Genomic DNA, 26,342 nt, shown 5'->3' with positions numbered 1-26,342 from the left:
CAAAATCGCCTGTGCTATATTTGTACTTCTTGTTGAACCCGTAAACCTATGGATTAGATATGCAGCATGCAAATCCTTCTTGTGACACACTGGCGATTTGGACCGGAGATTCGATTGAGTTGCCACATTCTTTTTTTTAGCCCTGGATCTTATTTTATCTACACTTTTCAAAAAGACTCTATTGACACTTAACTGAGGATTTGCCTCCTCGCTCTGAAAACCAGGGAGTTGGGAGAATTAAAAGTGAGAGAAAGCAAAGATTATGCAGAACAGTGACACACAGAATTCAACCTTTGTCTTGATCAGCTCCTTTCTCTTATAAAAAAAGCATATCCCTCAGACGTCCAAACAGTGACGTACAAAAAAATGCATAGCAAAAAGCAAAGCACATGACCTGAACAGCAACAGCACGCAATCCCCGGTGCTGTGTGGGGCATTAGAGTGGTATGCTAAGGGTTACCAAAACAATGTCACTGAGTAAAATCACTTAATTGTAGAGTAAGCTCATTTGTTACTAAACAGTGCACATTTGAATTTAAGGGGAAACTTAATCATAATAAATGTATTTAATGCATGTGGATACCTACAACATACCTGTACTTAAATTAAGATCAAAGTTATTCTTGACAGCTGGCCCCATGTTGCATTGAAGGTGGGATTTAACATACTTATAGCTGCTAGTGTCAGTGAAGCTGGACTATAGGGAAAGGCTGACATCAGCCAGAGCATTATGCCAGGAAACATCAGCCACCTGTTGAATCACTTTGTTTTAATTATGTCTATTTCATGTAAATGCTATTAGGCTACTACAGAGTACTAGAAATGTAACAGCTGTATTAACAGATATTGGGGCAGGACAAAACTGCATGTTCCTACAAAGGATGTAAGCTACTCTGTTTAGATAACTCAAAATGTTCATGTATTGATTTCTCTGTATGGGATGCATTGTGCCAGAAGACCCCATATATTAGTATAAGAGTTCCATTGAAATCAGGGAAGGGGCCGGAGAACGATGTATTCTGAAACATTGTGCTCTAACTAATGGTGGGTCATTTACCCTTGTGATTGGGTAAGCGCTTCAGTTCCAGGCAAACAGTGATTTAAAATGATGTCTTACTTGAACTACATTCTCCGGCAGAATAATTGAATCTGGCCATTTATTCATATTTACTGAGTGTACCTGCATTGCATTTGTATAGATCACATTGGGATAAAAACAGAAATCTGGAAAATCTAATCAAAAGACATGGTGGACAGTCGCGGGGAGTCTGCCTTCAGAAATGCAGCGGGGTCACTCCCATGCTTTTTATGATGTGTCTTTGAAATCTATCCGAATCACATTAAATTGGATATAAAGATGTGCAGACACATACATCACAGTAAATGGAGTGCTGGAGCGTTGCTCGTGGAGAATCCCACCTCAACAATCGGGTTATAAAATCGGCTTCAGATCCGATTAATAATTCACAATCCTGTTAGGGGAGAACAAACATTTCTGTTCAAGCAATTTAAGTTGCGGAATTGTTATTAAACCTGGGTGCTTATACGGGATGGGAGATGGTCTCGATCAGAGAGGCAGAGAGGCAGAGAGGCTGAGAAATGTAAGCCGCCTCTAGCTCTCTGTGCCGGAGAATAACTCAGCGCTATTTCACACTCGCTGCTTTCTTTATTAAACTGCCGTCACAGTAAACATGCATTACCCGCGCTCATCTTTTCAGGCTTTTATTTAGGATCACGGAACCCACTCCATCTCGGCGAAGGCCGGATGACTTTCTTGCAGCGCGGCGTTTCGAGGTACGCCCTGATGAGGATATAATCCACAGTTTTGCAATCAAGCTATTAGCATGATGAGCTAGTCACACCGCAATCAAGCAGTCAATGATCCTTTGAACTGCTCCTCACGTTGGGGTACACAAAACTGACTTTCAAAAGGGTAGGCAATTAAATCAAATCAACTGTTTTATCTGATCATAATTATTTAAACATATTTATTTACACGTTTAAATATTTAAATAGCAAATTTATTTGAAAACATTAAGATATACTTACACACCGAAGCAGTGACGGTAAATCTGTATTTTTGTAAATTATTTATGCTAATCATTTTTTCAGCGTGCTTGAATACTTTTGAATACACACAGACATTACTAATACAAGTCTTTAGTCCCGTTTGTCCAAATGTTTAAATTGTAAATCCATTAAATAGTCCAAATATTTATTTTGGAACAAACAACTAATTTAGTGATTCTGGAGTAATATTGATAACATTGTTTCATAATTTCTTCAGGTTCGTGGTGCAAATGGTTTGATGCCCTTTATAAAACATAATCTTTTCTGGATCCCTCATTATTGGTCAAGTTTGTATCATTCTGAATATTAGTATGTACTGGGTAACTGCATTCAGTGGTCTTTTTCAAAATATTTACCTCAGGTATACTAATGTTACCACAGCAGGAAAAAATGTGACTACTTTCTGTGATTACGTTGAGTAACTAAACTATATATTTCTTTACAGTTTATTTCATATGTGGGTATCTTTACAATATATATTGATGTTAGGAAATTGGATCAGTTCAGTTGGATTTATTTTTTGAGTTGGCCAGATTTATCTGGCCAAGACTGCCCCCTAGTGGTTGCTTCATTTTTTGTAAGGCAGGGGGCCACAGGCCAAAAAGAAAAGCATTAATTATGGCATATTACAAATAATCCTACATATCAAAAGAGTACGAATCAATTAAACAATAAAAGAAAAAAATAATTAAATTTGAGGTTGTAAAAAATAGTCTGAGTGCACTTATGTATATAGCAGGTTCCCTTAAAGGACACTAAGGGCTATTTGTGTATGACACTAGAATTCCAGTTTGTTTTGATGTACCAAGACCATCAGGTTCGAGGGACCAGGCAACCAACTCATGCTGGGCTGTACAGACAATGTCAGCACAGGAAGGAAGGACAAAACTGCTCCGGTCTTCCTCTGTGTCCTGGAACAGCAAAAACTACAGCATGGCCAACTTAATGACAGCCATATTAATGAATGGAAAGTAGTAATACTGTTCATGAGCAATACAATGAAAGGCTCAATGTTGCTGAGTGTTGCAGAGAGTGAATGCGCTGCTTCATCAAAATGTGTGCATCATTACAAACACACTTTTTTTTGCCATTTTGCAAGGTAAATGATAGCATAATTTATTAAAGTAAAACAAATTGGGAACAAATAAGCTGATATTAACATTATAAGTCTACTCTTTTCCTTTGTGTGTTTTGCACAGACATTAACAAATAATTTCCAGCACTTGTGTAAACATGCCACAAAGATTACATTTGTGTTCATAAATTGAGTGCATATATGTGTGCAAATTCACTCATATCAATCTGCACAGAAACTGCATGAAACCCATCCCTGCTAATATAAATTATATACACTAATATGACTTGCATAACCTGATCATGGAAGTCACAGGTACTACCAATGTGTATGAGTTCCACCCTGCACATGCACTGTCATGCACACATAACTTGTCATAATATATGTTATTTTATTTTATAACAGTTAATACATGTTCCCATAAATTTTAAACTAATTGAACTGAAAAGAGTTTCAGGTCAGTCCTAAAAACATAAATTTCCTTTTTATGTGTAAAAGTAATGAGTTTTATCACTTCTTGCATAATCTATGTAACTACTCTGCCAGTTCATCTTGGCTTAAATTCTTGTATATACTCTAAATCATGTATATGGCTACTGATGATTTTACAGACCTGTATAAAAATGCATTATTTTATGAATCAGCAAAAGTGATATAAAACTGCTATGCTGTCCCTAAATCAATGGCAGACATGACAATCACAGAATATGGAGTAAAAACAGCAAAACCAGTAAGTTCTACAAAATTCAGTCAGAAGTTTAAATTTTTTCCATATTAATACAGGATTACATAACATGGCATTAACTTCAAATTTTCACTAAAATCTCTGTTCTGTCCCAACAAGAGTGATAATATAAAATTCACTGGTGGTCTGAAATAGATTGTCTTTGACTATCCATCATTTTCACTAAAATAGAAAGTGTGGTCAAAACGTCCAGTGAGTTATTGATTGAAGCTGCGTAAGCATGTGTTTGTTTGTGTGTGTGTGTGTGTGTGTGTGTGTGTGGGGGGGGGGGGGGGGGGGGGGGGGGGGGGGGGGGGCGGGTTGGGGGGGGTATGGTTGTGTAACTATATGAGACTATATGAAAACATACGCAGTCAATATTATAGGAATAATTGCTATGTTTTTATCTACTTTTTTTCAGAAAGCTCAAAGCTCAATTGAGGGCTCAATTGCTGGGACATTGGTGTAACCTTCTGATGCTCTAGTTAATGATCCCTTCCTCCTTCATTCACCTGGCTTTGTTCTAAGGCATCTTAACATGTATATTTAAAGCATGTACCAAGAACCAATACCAAAGGCTCTGTATTTAGAAATGATTCAGCAGTGATTCCACAAAATAAGCATTTATGCACAAGCTACAAACTGTCCTGGCTGGTGAATTAAAACCATTCATGCAAAACTGAGCATTTTAAGATGTTTTTCTCCCTGTGAGCTTCCCCTCTGTAATTTTTCCTGTGAGTCATCTGTTATTGATAACCAGCAACATAATATTTATTTTCCAGGTGCTCTGCTCCCACATCTGCCAACTCCTACAGAAACATTGCTGTGTTTCACACACACAGCAGAATATCGGTAAAGTAGACAGTAGCATTCCCATGTAGCATACCGAATTGTTATTATTCAAGACATAACTCTTTTACTCTGTGCCAGCTGAGAGTACTATCACAAAGTCTTAAATAAAATGAATGGGGAAAAACAAGCCTGAATTTAATGGATAATGTTAATGCGGTCTGGTTCACAGTTATTTGCAATTTCATTTTTTAACACAAGGTGGTGATCTTTCATGTAGTAATGTCTCAAATCATTGTCTCTGCACAGATAGCGCAGTACCTCTGTCTTTGAATTTACAAAGTACTAGTCTGAACTAGTTTGACTTCAGTATGTTGCCCAAAGGCAAATATCTGTTGTTGGTATGGTCATTGTGCTTCCCCTATACATTGTAAATATAACAAATCTTATTTTATTTTGTGTGAGCAGCTCCTAAAAAGGTGACATTCTAGAAATCAAAGCCATGTGAGCTTGCTTGCACCTGGAATCACATTTACTAGTTTTTGCAGGCCTGCAGAAATATTAAGAGAATATTTCTGAATGGACTCAGAAAAATATACATTTATATTACAGTTCCATAAACTCTTAGACAGAGAAGCATACACATCAATCAGCATACGCCATTTAGCAGTGAAAGTACTCCCAAACTAGACAAGACTGTTGGCCATAGGATAACTCCCTTCAGGCACTATGATACTAACTTACATGCAAATTCAAGTTAGTAAAAAACTATGGAAATCACAATCACTTAATCCAAATTAATGAAATACATGATATTTCATGACATTCCTTTCCACCTGTCAGGAGTTAATTGTCAAAAAAGATTACAAAAGACGCTGCAAGCATGACAAAACTGACCTCTACGACATAATCAGTCCTGGCTCTAGTCTACATTGATCAAGACAGTATTGCTCAAAACCAAATATTTAAGCAATAAAAAATATTCAACATGCTTTCAAGATGCAGTTAGAGCTACAGCAATGTTACCATGATACAGAAAAATGAATCAAGGGGCAGGTGAATTGTTGCCACAAACTGAGGAATAGTTACGGTCATCTTTCCATTTAGGACACAGCACATTGTCAAAAATGCAGATACAGGACTTGAAAATAATAATAACTGATGTTTTCTTGTTTGTGATGATTGAGAAGAGAGCTGTCCCATTTGTGGATAGCGAGCTCCTTTGTGTGGAGCACCCATGCCTATTCCAAGTCCCGCCTCGCCAAGCTTGCAGTACTGTAGACTGCAGTGTAAACCAATCAAAACGTACTTCGCGATTCGAGAGCAACGGATATGAAGAAAGCATGGCGGAGCTGAATACGAGTGTGTGCATCTCAGGATTTGTACTTGGCTCATTGATGTTTCAGCATTTTAACAGCGACTCTGATGCGGTACGTACAACAGTAAGACCAGCATTAACTAGTTAACTAAATGTACACGAGGCGTAGCCTGCAGAGGAATCATTCTCACCAGTCATCGGTGGTTAATGGGTAGCCATAGGTCGCTAACTGGAAGCGAATATAGGTCGCTGGCAGCGAGACCCTGAAGTAACAAATTCCTTGTAGCTAGCTAGCTTGATTGCTAGAAACCAGCAGTATGAAATGTGTTACTGCAGAAAATGTAATGAGTACAAACAAGTTTGTGCTAACTCGGCTGGTTGAAATTTAGCTCGCAGCTAACAAGCGCCAGAGTTGCCAAAGTCAACTGTGGGAGCAGCGAACTCTTGAGTAACGTTAGCTGGCTAGCAGTAGGTCGAGCTTGATTAAGAAAGCTTATTGTGAGATGTGGTTTAGCTAAATAGTTACTAATTTCACGCAAAGTTACTTGAGCAAAGGAGCGCACCATACACATTCCTGTTCCTTTTTAAACTTAAAAGCTCTCGGACCATTTCTTTCTGCGAACAAATTAAGGAGATTTGCTACCAATTTCTTTCTTTTTGCATGTCTTAAAGACTGACACAAACGTGACGTTATGAAATTAGTAAAGGCATCTTACTAGAGATCGGCTGGAAAGGGCTCAACAAGCCCACCGCCACATAGCTAGAAGCCGCTTTGACGAGTGTCTAGAAATTTGGAGGCTCAACCAGGGCCACCTGTATGATACTCAATAGACTACGAAATATACAACTGATATCGCATTATTGTTTTGGGGAAAAAACGCGCACAGCTGACGGTGAGCTTGTCGTTGCTGTATTGCTAACTCATATCCGGACTAATTTGACGGCATTGAATCAAGACTGTTTCTGGGCTGTTTACATACGTTGGCATAAGCGAAGTCATATTTTACCTGTGCACAGCTTCTTTGTAGGGCCAGATAAGATTACCTATGGAGGATTTTTGTTCTTATTCAGAAGAATTTAAAGCAATTATTTTGCACGCTCTTCTTCCCATTGACCCATTGTCTACGGTGTAGATCGTATATACACCCGATGAAACATCTTAACCCCTGAAAACTGAAATGGATTTTCCCTAGGGTTATGGAGCACATTATGAAAATAATTTTAAAGCTGATATGTTTAGTTTCTCATCGTTTGTTGAAATATTCTTGGTGAAATGGATGTTTGAGAACCATGTCGACAAAAGCAAATAAACAATAATAAAAAAAGGAAATCACAAAATTATGTGCGTGTCGGATGTGAAATTCTACAGACCTACCCCACTGTCCTACCACTCAAAACATTGTAAATATTGCGCAGTTAGTCTTTTCGTTGCATATAATTAACATATTTACTATGTACCATTGATAGATTTATGAGAAAATGAGTAGTAACTGCACAATAATCCCATGCCGCCACTTTAGCAATCCTCGCTTAGCAGTCATGTTACCAGCCATGTTGTTGATTTAAAAAAAAAACTGTTTTGGAAATCGTTTTAGTCACTTTTCTGTTTCTCTGTCTCAGGAAGGGTTCATTCTTGGGGAATGCAAAGCAGAAGAAAGAAGCAATATCACAGACTCCCAGATAGATAATATTCAGTTTGAGCACATAATAAGTGAGTATTACCAGTGTCTAATGTCCAGCAGAGATGTTCATTTGTGTCAGTCCTGTGATCTTGCAAATTTGAGAGACTTGAATTTATGCCTGACATACAATATGTTTAACGTTCTGTTCCCTCCCATCCCAGACATTCAAAAACACATTTCCTGTCACAGACTTGGTAGGTGAGTGAAGCATTTCCAACTTGCACGACTGGCATTCTCCATTTTATGCAATATCAGCATAATTAGGTTTGTGTGAGTTTGTTGTAAAGGAGTAATGGAAAAAGCGCACTGTCATGTGACTAATTACTTAAATTGAAACCCTCAAAGAGCTTAATTTTTGACTCCAAATACTCTTCTTGTTTTGCTCCATTCTTTGTCAGCTTTTATAGTAATGCTGGAGAGGTGAAACATGATGAAATGAGACGCATTCTGTCCTCTTATAAAGAGGTAAGCCTTTTGTGTGAAGATTGCCTCGGCAAGGACACACTATAGTCAGTACAGGGCACAAGATATATACTGTATCACTTGCACAGTTAATGCAGGCTATAATTATATTAATGCAACAATAATAGATGTGCATACAAACTTGCATTTTAGAAACTGTTCATTGTGTTTAAAATGGCTAAAATGGCTTTGTATGTGTGCATCTTTTCCCCAAGGAGAATGTGATTGGATGGTACAGGCAGCGAAGGAACACAGAACAGCGAATGACCTTCAGAGAGCAGGTGGTTCATCGGAACTTGAAGAAAGCATTATCTAATCATGAGCTTGTCTTCCTGCTTCTGACGCCAACTGTGGCCACATCCTCAGGCTCCACCCACCGCCTGGAGTACTCCATCTACAGGTCACATGGCAGGTCAGAGCACTGGACCAGCGTGCTGGAACCTAGCACATAATGGACATCCTCTTTATAGCCATCAGACTGGAATGTGTCAGTGTAATTTGCTGTTTTTGTATGAACATATTTGCTTTATTATGGGGACTCTTTCATATTTACAACCACTTGTATGAAAAATGGTGAAATGACATTTTCTGATATTTCTTAGCGCCTCCAGAAACAACAGGTATGCCTAATTAATATTAATTAGTCCTGCTTAAACTATATTTCTTTCTTCCTCTCAGCAGTCAGTACCATAATATCCCTATCCTGGTGAATAACCTGGGGATGCTGGAACAGCAAGACTACTGGAGGTCCTCTGCACCTTGCTCCTCCTTGAGCTACAGCCGAGCAGTGAAGAAACACAGGTGCCTAATCCTGAGGCTGGAATGCTGTGCGGCTTTGTTAATTTTGCCATCTTTAACATTGTTGTGAATTTCTCTCTTGCCCTCTGTGCAGGTCAAGGTTCTTCTCTTCAGATGGGTCTCTGATGGAGGTCAACGAGGTTAATGATATGAACAACACCTTGCAGGCCGAACTGAAGGTGGGGATAACAGAATAGATGGGGGGCTGGATGTCTGCCAGCCCCAGTGCAGTATAATCCAGATATGACAAATCTGTGAGGACTAGAGTTATAAAGTTTGACTGTAAGTTAGAAATTTCTGCTGATGTAGCTCTGTTCTGCTGAATTACCCTTGAAAAGTACTTGACCTAAATTGCCCCAGCACTATAACCTCATGGATATTTAGAGTGTATGCACCACATGGTGCTCTGGTACAATTTCACTTATGCCAAAACAATACTTAGGTGACATTTTCTTTACAAAAGCCAGCGAAAATACATGTAGAAAAGAGTAGTTTCTTTCATACAAGGTATTGTCCATATGTATAGAATATTCTGTGTGCTGTTATACAGGCTGCCTGTGTAGAAGTGGAGGAGAGTGAGCGATCAGTTGAGAAGCTGCTTGCTGAAGTCTTGGCTCTCAGGAAAGCTGTTGCTGAGAAGAAGGGGCAGCAAGAACAGCATGAAAGTAAGATAAGGAACATTTCCATATATTGTTCAAAACGTGTTCGGTTTTACAAAAAAAGTAAAAATTCCTGCAGTTGGATTGAGTCTGGTTACAGGTCTAAAAGGGCAACTTATAAGTATGCCATTACTAATGATTAGTCAGAGCTCATCGAAAACTTTCATATTTAGATTTTAAAAAGTTATGCCCACACATCATTTTCAGTTTGCATCAAATGTAGCAGGTCCAGGGCTGAAGTGATGTAGGAAGTGCATAAAAGAAAACAGACACGATACCTGTCCAGTTGCATTGGTATTTGTCTCCCATCCACACCACCTAGGTGTAACCCTTCTATTTCTGTGTTTCATTTTAGAAGATCAGCATTCCATCTCAGATCAGCCTCAGGAGAACATGATGTTGTGTGAGGCAATGAAGGTGCTGTTCCCAGAGTCCCCTCTGCTGCAGACCCGGGCGCTCACCTTCCAGGGTGTCCCAGTGCCAGAGTTGTGCTGCAACACTGACCACAAGATTGACATATCATCTTCGCTGCCACTTATCCTCACCCACTGGAACTCCCAAGCAAGGAAGTGGGGGATGGGCAGACAGGTGAGGACCTGGGGGAAGCGCCGTTTCACAGACGCCTTCCAGACGACAAAGAAGAAGAAAAGGAGCACTTCGGACACAGACATTGAAGGTTCACTGACAGTCAGTGAATCAAAGAGTGAGGAGGAGCTGTTTGTCTCTGAAAATGGAAATCTGGAAATGTCCAACTCTCCAGTCTTCTGAAGACCCCAAGAATTTTCCGTATTTTTGCCCAGAAATTAAACAGACTTGAATTACTAACAGGTTTCTCACAGTTATTGGGCAGGCTGTCATTTCATATGGTGTTCAGATCTGTGCAATACAAAACCTATTTTAGTAAACTGAATTTACTTATCTGGCTTTTTGCAATTCAATGCGAGTCCTCAAATTTCAGTACTTTTGTACTCAAAGGATCAATTGGAAAAACAGGTTACCTTTAAAAGCCAAATGCTAAAATGGGTACCAGCTGATATGGCAGAAATGTCGTTTTGTGCAAACAGCCATAAAGATAGGTGTGAATCTGTTTAATGGCTGATGCACAGCTCTTGGTTTGCATCATGTAATGTCTGGAGCCAAATTCATGTTGATCAATAAAAAAATTAGAGTAATGCTGCTCTACTGCAGTTCTATTAACATTTAAATAAACAGGCTGGCATAGATGGAAGTTACTAAAATTATTCAGCATTTCACCTTGGCACATTCAATACTTTTATACAAAAACGTTTTACATTCGAATACAACAGTCCCATCTAAATGCTCTTGGTGTACATTCAAAGCTTTGTATGCACTAAATATTCCATCTCGTTTGTTAAATTTCATGAAATTATCATCAGGCGATTTTCAAGTATGCGTAAAATGAATGGACAGTTTTATTTAGCATGATACACACTAGTTTGTTTTGCACAGCCCTCAGTATTCAGCCTGGATCAATGCGATTGTGAATGGAACTGTTGGAGAACACTTGCAGCCATTTGATTGTTATTAGGACTTGAACAGTGCAGCAACATGGGGATCCGCTTTTACAGTACTACACTGCCTTTGATTCTACCACATTAATGTACTTAAATGTGAATATTTGAGCCTTTTTTACATTTGTTTTTCCAGTGTCTGTGTATAGTTTGAAAATAAAAAGTTAACTACGTGTGTGATGAGTGCGAAGAGATTTCCATTTCAGGAAGGCAAATTACAAACAAACAACTGTCAACCAGAGTATGATAAATATTTATTAACTTCAAGAGGGCCTGTAGCATAGGTGAATTATTTGTAAGAAACAATACATGAAGTGGATTCTTCTGCAAAAATTCTGTACAACATTTTAATGGCCACTGCAGTAATGGATTAATTTGTTTCAGAACCAAATATTTAATCTCTGCACAGGTTAACATGGAGCTACTCCAGGTGTTTGATATTGCAGATGTTGGGGTCTTTCAGGAAGGCGGGGTCTTTAAGTGTCACTGACATAAAACCTGATGGGGAAAAAGAATAGGGTATCTGAAGTCTTCATTAATGAAGAAAACTTGCACACTGTTTATTGCATAACTTGTTCTTTTAATTTCACATAAAGGCTGATGTTTGAACCACAAACCTACAGCGTAACATTTGGCCATTTATCTTTTTACCTCATGACCTGCAGCATTTTTTGGTGTGCAAATCAATGTGGACTCACTATCTCAAGAAAACGAATACAGTAATGAAATTTATTTTGCAGTTTTGCACATTTCTAGATTAAATATTTTATTCAAACACAACACGGTCAAATTTAACCACCCCGCAAAATAAAATGAACTTACCCATGTGCTGAGCCTTTTTTATGGCCTTTGAAATTTGCCTCTGTTTCCGTCCACACAGACCTGGAGGGGGAGGGAGGAAACGGTGTGCGCTTTGCAATAGTGAGTTCACAGATGCTTACAAGTAATGATCAAATAAAAGATCCTACCTGTTATATGCCTGCCATAAATACGACCTGTGTGCGGCGAGACGAACTGAGACAGAAGCTGTAAGAAAAATTAATGTTGCTTTCAGCAAGGCGTGGATGGAGAAGTATACTATGAAGAGAGAGGCTTAGATAACCCAATGGTGTGCTGTGTTGAAAGGGACTGAAATCAAACAGACCTGTACGTTTTTGAAATCCACTTCGACATTGCACAGGATGCAACCCTTGGTGGGTTCCTTGAATGGATTCTCCATCTGTATGGGCTTTGTGCATAAATAGGGAACAAAGGCAGCTGGTTTTAAAAACTGGTCAGAGCTTTTTAAAAACACGCTAATCAACGAAAGTCATATGTAGCTGGCTAACAAATCAGCTATGAGAATGTCTTACCAGATCATCCCTGCTTTTCTGGATTTCATGAGCTGTGCTAGAAAAGCTTCTGAGACATTGCCCTAGATGGAGAATAAAAAACAACAACGAAAAATATAACTTAAGAACTAGCAAGGTGCATACTGACCAGTAAATGTTCAGAATGTATCTGTCATACTCTCTCACGAATTGGTGAGCAACTGCGAGGTAGCATTCTAGCAACGTTGTTCTAGTTTGAAATACCTAGCTAACATTAGCTGTGCATATCTGACAATTCACTGTCCACGGCGCGCTGTCTTAAGTTGTTCACACGTTCATTCACGATATAACACCATTTAGCATTACTTAGCTACACTAGCGAGAGAGCAGGGTGACAAGCTAAAATCAATCAGCAAGGAAAATCCACATTCACATCTTGCAACGTGACAAGTGGGAGAGCAAGCAACAGTTTAAGCAAAATTATATTAAACGGATACCTTGAGTACAATGTTTTATCGTATAATGAGAAAGAGCACGATAAACAAATTGACCGCTCCTGACAGGGAACATTTTCCTTGATGGAACTCGCGTTTTCGTAAACTCAACTTCCTATCTTAGCGTACATCCCTTTGTGTTATCCCATCATGAAACTGCAGTCGTGATCAAACAACGTTCCTAGAGGGAGAAATAAACATAAATAAAGCAATTTCTAAACTAAGATGATGTTTCGGGTAAGTAATAGTGTCATTGTAATACATTGTTTTATAATGAATCAATTTATATTGAATTAGATAGTTTGAGTGAGGCAATTATTGTTACATTTTCTCGCCGAACAACATTGAAAGTGACAATATGTCCTAGTTCCTGATTGGTTGTTTCCACTGAAAAACACCCAATCGGATTTGAACTCAACACTACGAACCTACTTCAGTGCACTCAATCCACATTGGTGAAACGATTTGTCAAAATTAAACAAGGAAGAGGGTGGTTTGTTTACACGATGAAGTTGATTTTAAAACAGTTTAAGAACTTAGATGGGTAATGTTTTAGCTAACAAACTGGAGTGATTTGATGCAGTTTGAACATGGAATGCTGTGGTTGTAAATTGGCAAGCTATCTAGGTAGTTCAACGTTAATCTCAATGCCCCACAGCCACTAGCTAGCTAGCTCATTAGGTAGAGTTTTTGCATCACGGATTTGAGAATATAGTTGCTAGCGGAAGGTATATTTTGTATTTACTACACAGTGAGCTTGCCATGCTACCCAGCTAATAAAGGCTGCAATGTTTGCTGTCATTTCACTCCACTGTAATGAAATTAATTTGCCAGATGGTAGCCAGTCTATCGAGTGTCAAAACAACGATTCTTGAAGGGGAGAATGACTAGTTTACACCACGACATCAACGTAAAACGTGTGTCTTCACGCAAAAGATCAAGAGACAGCCTGAGAAATCATCTGACGCCGGCTAAGAAAGGGGGCGGACAATGGGTGCACGACCAAGGGGATGCAGAAGGGAAAGAACAACCCATAGTTAGAACTGAATGCAAGCTCAGCGAGGTAAGCATTTTAGTTATCATATCACAGCTTGGGTTGGTTGGTTGATGCGGAAGGCCACATATAAGTGTGTTAAGACACAGTTAACATCAAGTAGAAATAAAATATTACCCCTAGACTGGCCACGTACCAAACTGAGATTTATCCTTGTCATTTACTATTTATTCTGCTGTGTATTTATCTGTAAACAGATCGCCGTTATACTTTTCTTCGGTTCTTTAAAAGACAGATTGACGAGCATATGGTGTATTTGAAATGAGATGAATAGCAACATAACATTTTGTTACCTCTCTCAGTACTGTAGTGACAACGAGGATCTCTTTGGAGACTATGACAGTATTGTTGGGGATAGCTCCTTCTTGGCCAAACTTGAGGATGTGGAGCTCGACATGGTACAGCACAGATCTAGTTGTACGCACGAAAGAGATCCTGCTTTGGAGAAGTATCCAAATGTAGAACAGCTGGCGGAATACCAAGAGCAGGACTTCACTGCTCTGAGGACAGCTGACCACCTGAAACAAGCACATAAGGAGGCTCTCAGTGATTATAACTCCCTGTCAGATTTAAGGGAGGAGTCATTTGAGGACCTGCCAAGCTCCCAGATTGCATTTCAGCAAGACATTCTGAAGAGAGCTGAGGTGAAGCAGAAGGGGAGCAACACCTCTAGTCCTGTCGTGAAAAATGGAAGGATTTGTGTTACTCCTGAGGGCAAAAGGGAGAAGCAGGTAGCCGACGCCGTTCCCAAGCCAAGGAGGAGCATGACGGAGCAGTTGAAGAGAGCGATGTTGGGAAATGCCGCCACATCCTCACCAAGCATCTCCAGATTGGCTGTTCAGAAGGAGGCAGTAGTGACTGAAGAGATCAGTGTTGCTGTGCAGGCCATGGAATCTGTCTATACGGAGACTGACCTTGGTCCCTTTTTTGGTCTCCCCAGCAAAGTGAAGGACCTGATCTCCAAGCTGCGAGGAATCAAAGATCTGTATGGTAAACAGCCCCACATCTACACTATAGTACTTTTTTAAATGAAACTATATGAGCAGATTTGAAATAAGAGAATTTTAGATTTTTCTACTTTTTGGCAGGGTGTGGACAGTACAGTGGTAAACTTCAGCCAGTGTATTGATCATGTATCTGAAAATAAGGTAATTGCTTAGTTAACAGTATGTACCAACAAAGTCCAGATGTGTCCTGACAGAGCACCACCTTGCTGTTTGCATCCAATCATCTTTCAGAGTGGCAGAAGACATGTCTGACCCTGGACTCAGTGCAGCAGAGGAGGAACCTGATCTACTCGCTGCCAACCAGCGGAGGGAAGACTCTGGTGGCAGAGATCCTGATCCTCAAAGAGCTGCTGTGCAGAAAGAAGGATGCACTGTTCATCCTCCCTTATATCTCCCTGGTGCAGGAGAAGGTAACACTGCTGCAAATAACACTCATCTCCCTAGTGCAGGAGTGTAAATAACTATACTTTTGTTCCTGGTGTAGGAAGGGATTACAATGCCGTGTACTGGCTTTTGATTTTAATTCATGATGGGTTATTGATCTCAAGGACTGGTGCGCCTTTGGCATACAACAATATTATGCTTCTAGCGCATTAGAAGGTATATTAATTACAGAAACACAATTCACATTGGTGATTTTACTGTCACCTGAATAGGAGTCCACTGAAGCAAATCTATCCACAGGTGCGAGGGCTTGCCAGCTTTGGCCTCGAGTTGGACTTCCTGGTAGAGGAGTATGCAGGAAGCAAAGGAAAGTTCCCTCCAGTCAAGAGGAGGGCCAACAATTCCCTGTACATTGCAACAATTGAGAAAGGACACAGCCTGGTCAACTCCCTGGTGGAAACTGGACGACTGGACAGCATTGGCCTGGTGGTTGTGGATGAGGTAGAGCGGCAGATACAGTACATTGGCAAAGGACAAAAATGTCATGAATTTGAATCCTGGGTGGGACTATTATGCTGCTGCTGTTGTTAATTGTTGTCCATTCTCCTTTCCACTTTGGACACACTGGTAACCTTGACAGCGTTCCCAAAGTTCTCAACAATCCTTGAAAATATTTTCATCTTTTTAACATGGGGAAAATTCCCATTTTATTCGAAAATCCTTCAGTTATTCAAATAAATAAATAAATACAAGGAACAATACAATACAAGCTAACAAAATCTTAAATCTTAAATTGTCCTAAAAATGCAGCTGGCAAGAAAAATCAAGGAAAATACAAGTGTGAACCCTGCCTGTTCTACCAAAGTCAGAATTCACTCTTGTTCAACTCAAAATCATCATTACACTATTACATTACAAGATGATTAGGACTGTAAATTGCCTTGTATCCAAGGTGTTATGCACATGATTTAGCTATATGGATTCGGAAAATATATAGGAGACTGCTTATGTAAAGCAGTGTTCATGTGACAGACTGGAAGTTTTCTCTCTTTTTTCAGTTGCACATGCTGGGTGATGGAAATAGAGGGGCAATCCTTGAAATGACCCTCACAAAAGTTCTGTATGTCAGCAGTAAGTTGAATGCCATGTTTGTCAAAAGGTTCTAATGTTGTTTTTTTATTAAACCATTCATTACTGTGGCAGTAATTTACAGTGGCATAATAATTATTTAGAAAACGCTGTACCATTTAATTTGCTTTGTTTTGACATTTGTGAGATCTGCTTTTTTAAACTATTTTGATAGAACATATTTTTTGACAGGAGACACTCAGATTATTGGAATGAGTGCTACTCTTGGAAATACTGGAGACCTGAAGACGTTTCTGAAGGCAGACAATTATACCAATGACTTCAGACCCGTATGTAGTTTTTTCTTCCGTTTGTTTGTGATGTCATGCATCATTTAATATGTATCTTCAGCACTGACGGATCACAATTTGCAATGAATTCCATTGTTTTTCTGTTTTGTCCATTGTAGCCTACTTTCAACTCTTCTTTCATTAGTTTGTGGTTTGAAGTGATTTCACAGGTCTGTTTTGTCCAGGTCCAGCTGAAGGAATATGTGAAGCTGAGGGATAGCATATATGAAGTCAACCCTATCGAAGAGGAGTGCTTCAGGCTTTCACGGCCTTTAAATTTCAAAGTAGGTACACATTTAGAGGAGACCTCGCTTTTTATGCAAATTTTGCACAAATTTTAGGATGTAAGTAAGGACTGGGATCCTAAATCAGATGTAGAAATGAATTTGTTCATTGATTTAAGAAGCTTGCAAGCCATGAAGAGATCCCTTGTTTGTTATCCTTGGTTACTCTTATTGGCAAGGTAGATTTTCCCAAATTAGCAAGCAAAGAGCTATTAAACTAAATGGTTAGAACTGTATTCAGCTGAATGATTTAGAAAATCAGGGCATGACCTTGTAGCCTAACTGTTCTGCTTAGGAAAATGCAATAAATTAAAGCTGGTTAGGTAACATTACATCTCCACTAATGAAAACAAACCAATAGCCATTTTATCAGAAAAGAATAGAGGGGTTAGCTAATTACAGTGATCTTCCAATAATCCTGTTTATGATGACACCCTAATGCACAGTGTGATAACTTGCATTTGAGTATGAGTTATCTCTTACGATCCATGGATAAAATAGCAAGAAAAAAGCAAGATGCCATGCAAGAAAATGGTGATAGTGAAAATGATAATATTGATATCAGAAATCTCTTCTAACGGGTTTACCAGAAAGTAATAATGTATATTTCAGCTTTACTCAGTAATATGTAGATTTATTTTGTATCAGTGATGGTCTGTGTGCAATTATATAATAATCTAGAATTAGGAATATCATATCTTTATGTATGGGATAACATGAAAAAAAATTAAAACTCTCACTTAAGTTACATTTCAGCTTTTTCAGTTTTTATTTAGCGTATACATGTATTCAAGTCACTACTCAGTATTTCCCCATGTGTGGGAGGGAGTGTTTGCCCTCTTCATTTCCTTCGTCTTATGTTCTGGTTCTGCAGTACTCTGCCAACATGCAGAAGATCGACCCAGACCACATCATTGCCTTGGTGACAGAGGTGATACCAATGCATTCCTGCTTGGTGTTCTGTCCTACCAAGAAGAACTGTGAGAATGTGGCAGTGATGATCTGCAAGTACCTGAAGAAGTATGCACGCCTTTGCCCTCTATGTCTAGCACCCCGCATGTTTTTAGAATTGATGTAATGTAATTTCCACAAGAGCGCATGCCATGAGCATGGAGAGGGGGGACCTCAAAGCAAGAAAGTAGTGATTTCATAGCCAGGGCCATTTTTGCCAACTTTTTTTCTAAAATGTGTTTCTAAAATTTTTCTAAAGAATTTCCAAAATGTTTTATTCTGCAATACTGTGTCAATTGAGCCTTTTAATATAGATCTGTGAGTTTAAGGCGTACTGTAAACAAGATAGCAATCGGATAAAGCTCTTGGTCGAACTAAAAAAAAAAATCAATGGATAGAAATCCCTAAAATTAAAATGTGGATGCGGGTTCAGGTTAAGTAGTTAACCAGCATTGCAGCAGGTCACCGAGTCTCCCTTTCTTTGTCCTCCCAGAGAATTTTTGGCCCACAAAGAGGGGGAAAAGGCCGTGCTGCTGGAGGAGCTGAGGGCCAGCGGGAACGGATCCTTGTGCCCTGTCCTGCAGAGGACTGTGCCATACGGCCTGGCCTACCACCACAGCGGCCTGACGAGTGACGAGAGGAAGCTGGTGGAGGAGGCCTACTCTTCCGGTGTTCTGTGCCTCCTCACCTGCACCTCCACGCTGGCCGCCGGGATCAACCTGCCTGCACGCAGGTGGGTGAGGCAGGAGAGGCACCTGCTCCTAAGCCCCACAAAGAATCATCGGTCTGTGAACAAACTCGATCAGAGGATATGGGAAGTCATAACTTCAGTGTTCACTTTAAATGTTTCACCTCTTTCACATGGTTTAAATGTGTGTTTAAATGTATGAAACTTAACATCATAAAACATCTTTACAAAAGTTATCACTCACCGGTGTTAATATTTTGAATGTTTAAACAGAATAAAAACCCAGAGATTCTATTGAAAATTGTTGCTGGTTAGTGATCTCCCATTACTTTAGATTGCTAAAGTTCATTTACTTTATTTAAAAACACATTACATTAGTGTAAATTTTGAAATACAAACTATTATAAATGATCTATCCACATATCAACTTGAAAGAAAAAAACTATTAGATGCAATAAAATGGAATGCTGTTATAACATACTGGTTTAAAATAGTGCAACGACTGTAAGATTGGAACAGATTCAGTGGCAATGCTATGAGGCCTTTGTCTATGTGACGTCAGGGTGATTCTGCGCTCCCCCTACGTGGCCACAGACTTCCTTAAGAGGAGCCAGTACAAACAGATGGTGGGCCGAGCCGGGCGAGCAGGCATTGACACATCAGGCGAGAGTATACTGATCCTACAAGAAAAGGACAAGCTCATGGTAAAGAGCAAGTAGAAAATGCCCTTGGCGATGTCTGACTGCTCGGGTCTGTTCAGAGAAGAGATTAGGCCATGATGATTTTGCATGTTGTTTAAAACTTCTCAGTGGTTTATGTGTGGCATGAGACATCTGTGAAGCCTGTAACATATGTCCTTTATTATCAGTAAGGCAGGGTTTCATTTGTCATATAAAGCTGCTGTCTTTTTACTTGAGTAAAGTGTCTGTAATTATAAGGAGGTGTCACAATCTATGTTGAGAGAGTCTGTATGACACTGGTGTTTTTCTCATGTGTTTCCAGGCAAAACAGCTTTTGTCCTCACCGATGGAGAGATGTTACAGCAACCTTATGCATGACAACGGCAAAGGCATACAGAGCCTTATCCTGTCCCTCATTGGGCTAAATGTGAGTTCACAGTCGGGAGACCTATGGCCTACACAGCATGGCCTACAGACTTATTTCAGATTATTGCCCACACTACCTCTCCTTTGTTTTGAGATTGTTTCCTTAATTAACAGACATGTGCATCATCCTAATCCCCCGCTGTACTAGTTTTTGGTCTTGCGGTTATTTAAGGACAGGTCAGGCATGTGCACTTAGTATCAAGCATGTACATTTAGCCTTTTAAAAATGAATTTTGGTTCCATTTGAAATATTTGAGAAAAGGAAAAACTAACCTTTTTGGTATTTTTCCTTTCAGATAACAAAGAGTCTGGTGGACATTAAGGAGTTCATGTCCTTCACTCTGCTCAGTGTACAAGAGGCACATATCTGTCAGGAGAAAAGCCTTTGGGACATTACTCAAGAGTCTGTGCAGTTCCTGAAACAGAAGGGACTCATCTCGGTCTCTACTGATCTCGGGAGCAGCACTGTTCTCACAATCACCAAGCTAGGAAAAGCCACTTACAAGGGTGAGATGCACAACCGGGTATACAGTTATTCACTGGGAAACAATGGAAGGACTATTTGTATAACCACTGTGCCTTCAAAAGTGATTCAGGGATGGAAAGTGTGTGCTGTGTTGTGTACTATGGTAGGTTCTCTCATTATGATTTGTTCAGGACAGGGGTGGCCAGGCTGATTCCATACTGACTCATGCAGCTATTTAGAGTCTCCTCGTGATCCTTGAATCTAGAGTGACTGCAAAAGCATATACATTCAGAATTAGATTGGTGTCATAATTATGTCCTGTGAGTGCCATTACAATATGGGTCCACATGAGGGTGCTCTTGCGCAGAAAGTATACAAATAACAAAGTGGATGGACAAGAGAAAACATTTGACAATAATGTTTTTACTGGGGCTCTTAACAATAACATTATTAAATTTTGGGTCAGGTCACAGGTTACATCACTAGTCTAGGACATCAGAACCTAAGTCAGCTTGTGAAACATTTGCTGATCTGGGTCATTGAAAGTTCTGTGGTGGTTTTATATACTCCTGAGTGGTAGTGTTAAAAATGCATCCAATGTTCTTCTCCAGGTTCGATAGATTTGACCTACAGTGACACCTTGTATAAAGACTTGTTGAAAGGACTGGAGAGTCTGGTGCTGAACAGCTTTCTACACCTGATCTATCTGGTAACGCCGTATGACATGGTCTCACAGTGCAAACCTGACTGGATGGTCTATTACAGACAGGTGAGATGGCATTTTTCCAAGAAAGACCTCAGCTTTCAAAACCAAGGAAGTTTAAATCTGCATCACAGGAATAAGAAATAATGAACACACCCAACTATCCAAAGTCTCTTTACTTATAAATCATATCATCAGAACTTAATGCAAGTATCTTTGCCATCTCTGACTGCAGGCTGTAATATCATTACCCAAGAGTATCAGGATTAATTTTAAACTTCTTTATAGCTAGCTACTGAGAAGTTCATGCTACATTCAGAATAACTGAACAATACCCATCCTTTCATTTAACTACTAATGCTCAGCCTACTCATATTGGTAATTAACTTACTAGAGGTCACACTAAAGATATAACTGGCCAGTTATGGTCAGTGATGTTAACTTTTCAGTTCAGTCTGCTTTTCTTCAGTCTGATTGAAAAGTCTGAATTATTTGTACCAATATATGTCAACAGCATTTACTACTTACCAGGTAGCTGTAATATACACATGTACAATGATTTCTGGATCTTGTTTGATGTAACATGTACCTCTGCTGTGTCTATGAGAGGAGGATGTGTTTCCAGCATCTTGCATACCACTACATCACAAATCTTTGATTTATACACTACTTTGTCTGCGTGGTAACCATTTCTTCTTTTTATCTATAGTTCTCAATGCTGTCTGCCTCAGAGCAGAAGATGTCTGCCTTTGTGGGCGTCCCGGAGAGCTTTGTGGCACGAAAGGCAGCTGGTCAGAGTGTAAAGAAGGTGAGGACACCCCAGCATTCTGGATGCAGCTGTCTCTTTAGTGGAGTACTTTAAAGCACATGGGTGTAACTGACTCCTCTGGTCTGTTCAGAGAAGAGATTAGGACCCAAATGATGTCTGTCTGGGGAATAATGGCATTGATGTGTGCCTGTGTATTTTGAGTCCAGCATTCTAGTGTCTGTGCCACATGTCTGCTCTTTACAGATTCAGTTTCAAGAGTAATGAATGAAGTCCTCAGCAAAATGATAGTACCATAAGACTTGGCAGCAACTGAACCGAGTGACATGTATCGGAAAAACTATTGCATAAGTCAGCATAAGATAGACACCATAAGCATAACAGAAACGCAGTGACACAACATTCACTCTGATTTGCTGGGTTCCAAAGAAAACTAGGAAATAGACTTTGATACCACTGTTCGAAATGTTCGTAATGTACTGCAGACAGTTACATCACGTTTACTTAGCAGACACTCTTATCCAGAGCAGCTTACATACACCCCGGTTGTTGTGTTATCCATGTATACAGCTGGATATTTACTGAGACAATCCAGATTTAGTGCATTGCCCAAGGGTACAACAGCAAAGGCCTGCTGGGGAATGAAACCAGCAACCGTTGGGTTATGAAACATGCTCTTTACCACTAGTCTGCCCTGCTGTTTGACAGTTGAGTAACAGGATTTGTACAGGAAGTCACTTTTACAGGGAAACACTCTGAGAATGCCTCCCAGCTGAGAATGCCTCAGCCAACTCCTCTTGGCTTCAGTTCTTATTTCCTTGTCGAATAGGTTCTGCAATTGCATACCTCAAACTTAATGTGAAGGCATTTGTAGGAGTTTAAAAAATCCAACAACTCGCCCCCACCATATCCTGCAAAAATCAAATCTTTTTTTTTTTTTTTAAATAATGAACTGCCAGTAGCTTTGTATGTACAAATAAAAGCCATTTGGCAAAACACAGTGTTTGCAAGTTGCTAGTCTGTACTTCAATTACACACCTTTAAGAGCTTAAGAGCTTACAGCTTGCTTTATATCCCCTGCCTCTAAAGAGATCTGAGAAGGCTTATACCCATTTAGGCTGAAATGAAACCATAGATCATAATCCACTTACTACTAAAAGCTGATTATTTGGGCTGTTTATGGGGCAAAATCCTTATAGCATAAAAACAAGAGGTTTGTAGTTTGCGTGGGTGGGTACATGATTGATTCAATCCTTCTGCAGGTGAAGCATATCAGTAGTTTAATCATTGGCTGCCTGGTTATGAGGTATGACATTTGCCCTGCTCTCCGTGCCCTCTCTCTCTCAGACAGTGGACACAGTGGTGGTGAACAGACTCTACCTGGCCCTGGTGCTGTTTTCCCTGCTGAAGGAGACTGACCTGTGGAGTGTTTCAGACAAGTTTCAGCTGCCCAGGGGCTTCATTCAGAACCTGCTGAGTTCCTCCTCTGCCTTCAGCTCCTGTGTGCTGCACTTCACGGAGGTGTGCACCTCATGTCCGTCCTAAACAGGGTTACTGTCATAGTCCTGATCTTTGATTTAGCATTGACCCAAACAAACAGGTCACAGGTTTGCTTGACAGGCACGTACAGGTGGCTCTTGTACAGTGGATCCTTGACATCTTAGTCAGTCCTTTTTTTTTTTTTTAATCATGTCCTTGTTTCGTTCTGCTGACACAGGTATTGCTGAGACCTTTGATGTTTGTCAAGAGCTGCCACACTGCTTGGTGCAGTTATCATAAACTTTATCATTCACATCAGGCTAAAGCTGGAATTAGTAAATTGTACAGTTATCACCACTTATATCAGTAAACAGGGAGGCAGCTGCCATCTCAGGCTTCTTTGTGAATCAGTGGTTTAACTGTAGATCCACAGAGCTAGTCTGCTTCAAATCAGATTAATAACTGATTTTGAGCCATTGATTCGATGGGATCCTGAAACACCTGTGGATGGTCAGCACCAGGAATGGACAGCACAGGTATATGCGTATAGTTTTTGATGTCATCGTGGACGACATTGCATTTCCTGTCTTTCAGGAACTGGAGGAGTTCTGGGCTTACAAGGCTCTCTTGACGGAGCTGACCCGGCGCCTCACCTACTGTGTGCAGCCTGAGCTTATCCCTTTGATGGAGGTGGCCGGAGTTTTGGAGGTATGCATGTGTCTCATCCATACCACAGGACCTCAGGGCAGCTCAGCAATGCCCTCTAAAGGCTATTTAGGCAGACTCTATAAGTGGACGACATTGATTTATGCAAATAAATATTATTCATATGAAACAAATCTCAGCAGTCTCTCCACCACATTGGATGATTACTCCAGTCCTGATCTAAATAGTCATTTTAGTAAAAACCTTTTTAGTGTCACATTATGCATGCACATGCTGTATGCGAAATATGTAATGCACAGAAGTTACAGTTTGGTACTTTCACAAATTTAGAATGCATTTTTAAAACCAGTTTAAAATTCAGCCTGAATTTCTGCTGTTTTAGATCACACACAAGAGTCACGTGATTCATGCCTTCTTTATGCCATTCATAATTTAATGATGTTACAGAAATCCCTCTCCTTTGGGCCAATTCAGAGTATCATCTCCTGCACATTTCATTTTTTCTGTCATATAATGCATACATGTCTGATACACCAGTGACCACCAATGCTGTGATAATTTGGAAGGTGACCCCAACTCTGATCTGTCAAAAACATTATAATGATTTTGAACATGCAAACTCAGAATACCTACAACAGTGTGCTGGTGCCAGACATAACATAAATCCTTACAGAACTTTTTTGCTTTATTGACATAATAAATCATTCTATGAAAACAGCCATTTTGAACATGGGGTAAATGGGCATATTTGAGATTTATATCTGACATAGATGTTATTTTTGCCTTTGGATATGAATTCTCTCAAAATAATTCCCTTGGGATATCTAAAATTACTCTGTACTTCCAATGTGCATAATTAAGTTTGACTTCAGGCACTAAAGACTGTAGAATCAAGACTAGACAGAGAAGGGGAAACATTCTACACTAAATTAGATTTGGCTTGACCTATCTCCAGGTCTTAATTAACAATAATAGGACAGGTATCCCCCCAGATGTTCAGTATCTAGCAGATCACTGGTGGCTCTGTCTCTGAGACCTTGTGAGGAGTTCATGCAACGGAATCTCCCTGTCCCTGTCTCAGGTACGAGCCAAGCAACTGTACAAAGCTGGTTACAAGACACTTGCACATTTGGCCAACGCTGACCCTAACCTGCTCGTCCGCTCTGTGCAGAACCTCTCCAAGAGACAAGCCAAACAGATTGTGGCATCTGCCAAAGTAAGTTACTGTGGAGCAGGATTCATGAAATGGGGTGCTATATTTATGTCAGTTTCTCCTCACGATTAAATTATGTTGATCTTTTTCCCCTTTTTACACAACCAAATGCCTTCAAAGTTCTCATTTGTAATGTACCATTGTATTGCCACCAAAATGTTTTTGACTGTGGCTAGCCATAAACATCCAGCTAAATGAGTAATTAGATCAATTCCACCACAGGGAAAGCTCTGTCAGCTGCCCTCCATTACCTGAGTCTGAGTCTAATTTCTCAGATTAAAAGTTACAATTTAGCTCACATTAGCAGGACAAGAAATACCTTGACAGATGCTCCTTGAATTAATACAGACCAAGAACATCTTTTTCTCTGTTGTATGCCATAAAAGTTGGATCGTATTAAAGATTAAAAGTTTTGCTGTAGAAAAAGGTTGCAACCACAATCAAATTTTCATTGTGAAAGAAGTGCAGTCTACTGTTCTGAGACCCTCTGCTTCTAATGAAGGCTAGATGGCCATTGACAAAGCAGTTAATAACTACTTTTTTGAGTATTGTTGTTAATTACTCGCAGAGAAAATGTATTCTTGACAAGTGATTTTATGAGTCAGGCAGTAGATTTGCCACCCGTTTACAACTGCATGTGACTTTTTAATTCCCATGCCTGTGTTTTAGATGCTGTTGACTGAAAAGGCTGAAGCTCTCCAGGAGGAGGTGGATGACTTGTTGACCTTGCCCCTCGATCTCCCTTCATCATAAAAACTGCTGTGCGGTGTATTTATTATTAACAATTTTATTATTCCTATTGTTATTTTATGTATATAAAACATTGTATCTGTAATATGAAATGCTACATGCAACAAATAAAATCTTCTGAGTCCTGGTAGTGTTGTTTGTGTACCGTACATCACTTCCAAGTGTTACCCTGCAGGAAGATTTGATTAATAAAAGTGCTCTAGTTTTCATTCCCACACTGGTATACTTATGGAAAATGGCACAGTTTACAGACCATGCCCTGTATAATTAATATGTTTAAATACAAAATGCTTGCATTTTTAAAAATGTTTTTCCATTAGTTTACATTGCTGAATTTCATTCCTTAACAAGCTAGAGCACATTTGTGTGAGAACATAGGAATTAGTGAGTAGAACACTAAGTGCAATTTTTATTATTATCCAATGTGCAACTGAGAGGTAATGTCTTTGGGTCGTATTCATTCCACCATAGCTGCTAACATTTTTCTTATTTGT

At 39.6% G+C, this 26,342-nt stretch overlaps 3 protein-coding genes across 4 annotated transcripts; 2 read left to right on the top strand and 1 right to left on the bottom strand.

The window, feature by feature from the left end:
* Window positions 1-5,986: 5,986 nt before the first annotated feature.
* abraxas1 (abraxas 1, BRCA1 A complex subunit) lies at window positions 5,987-10,368 on the top strand. 2 transcript variants are annotated; one of them, XM_036529881.1, is made up of 9 exons: window positions 5,987-6,088; window positions 7,597-7,687; window positions 7,820-7,856; window positions 8,057-8,123; window positions 8,336-8,532; window positions 8,802-8,921; window positions 9,013-9,097; window positions 9,469-9,583; window positions 9,933-10,368. In XM_036529881.1, the coding sequence occupies exons 1-9, from the start codon at window positions 6,002-6,004 to the stop codon at window positions 10,343-10,345; spliced, it is 1,212 nt and encodes a 403-aa protein (XP_036385774.1). In that variant the 5' UTR covers window positions 5,987-6,001; the 3' UTR covers window positions 10,346-10,368. The 2 variants fall into 2 exon arrangements, with proteins under 2 accessions (XP_036385774.1, XP_036385773.1); XM_036529880.1 differs by having other exon boundaries at window positions 8,799-8,921.
* Window positions 10,369-11,383: 1,015 nt separating this feature from the next.
* mrps18c (mitochondrial ribosomal protein S18C) lies at window positions 11,384-13,014 on the bottom strand. The gene is made up of 6 exons (XM_036530036.1): window positions 12,917-13,014; window positions 12,462-12,523; window positions 12,254-12,337; window positions 12,078-12,135; window positions 11,932-11,991; window positions 11,384-11,607 (listed from the first exon to the last, which is right to left on the bottom strand). The coding sequence occupies exons 1-6, from the start codon at window positions 12,987-12,989 to the stop codon at window positions 11,531-11,533; spliced, it is 414 nt and encodes a 137-aa protein (XP_036385929.1). The 5' UTR covers window positions 12,990-13,014; the 3' UTR covers window positions 11,384-11,530.
* A 372-nt stretch (window positions 13,015-13,386) lies between these two features.
* On the top strand, window positions 13,387-25,960 carry helq (helicase, POLQ like). Its single transcript, XM_036529593.1, has 18 exons — window positions 13,387-13,976; window positions 14,270-14,957; window positions 15,206-15,384; window positions 15,659-15,859; window positions 16,417-16,489; window positions 16,679-16,776; window positions 16,962-17,060; window positions 17,935-18,080; window positions 18,505-18,744; window positions 19,262-19,403; window positions 19,702-19,806; window positions 20,102-20,312; window positions 20,883-21,040; window positions 21,684-21,782; window positions 23,088-23,261; window positions 23,814-23,927; window positions 24,967-25,101; window positions 25,768-25,960. Exons 1-18 carry the CDS (start codon window positions 13,797-13,799, stop codon window positions 25,849-25,851), a joined length of 3,126 nt encoding a protein of 1,041 aa, XP_036385486.1. The 5' UTR covers window positions 13,387-13,796; the 3' UTR covers window positions 25,852-25,960.
* Window positions 25,961-26,342: the final 382 nt, after the last annotated feature.

Source organism: Megalops cyprinoides, chromosome 5 (genome assembly GCF_013368585.1).
Source record: "Megalops cyprinoides isolate fMegCyp1 chromosome 5, fMegCyp1.pri, whole genome shotgun sequence".
Lineage (NCBI taxonomy): Eukaryota > Metazoa > Chordata > Actinopteri > Elopiformes > Megalopidae > Megalops > Megalops cyprinoides.
The sequence above is the reverse complement of the archived record's forward strand: the minus strand, read 5'-3'. Positions and strand labels throughout refer to the sequence as shown.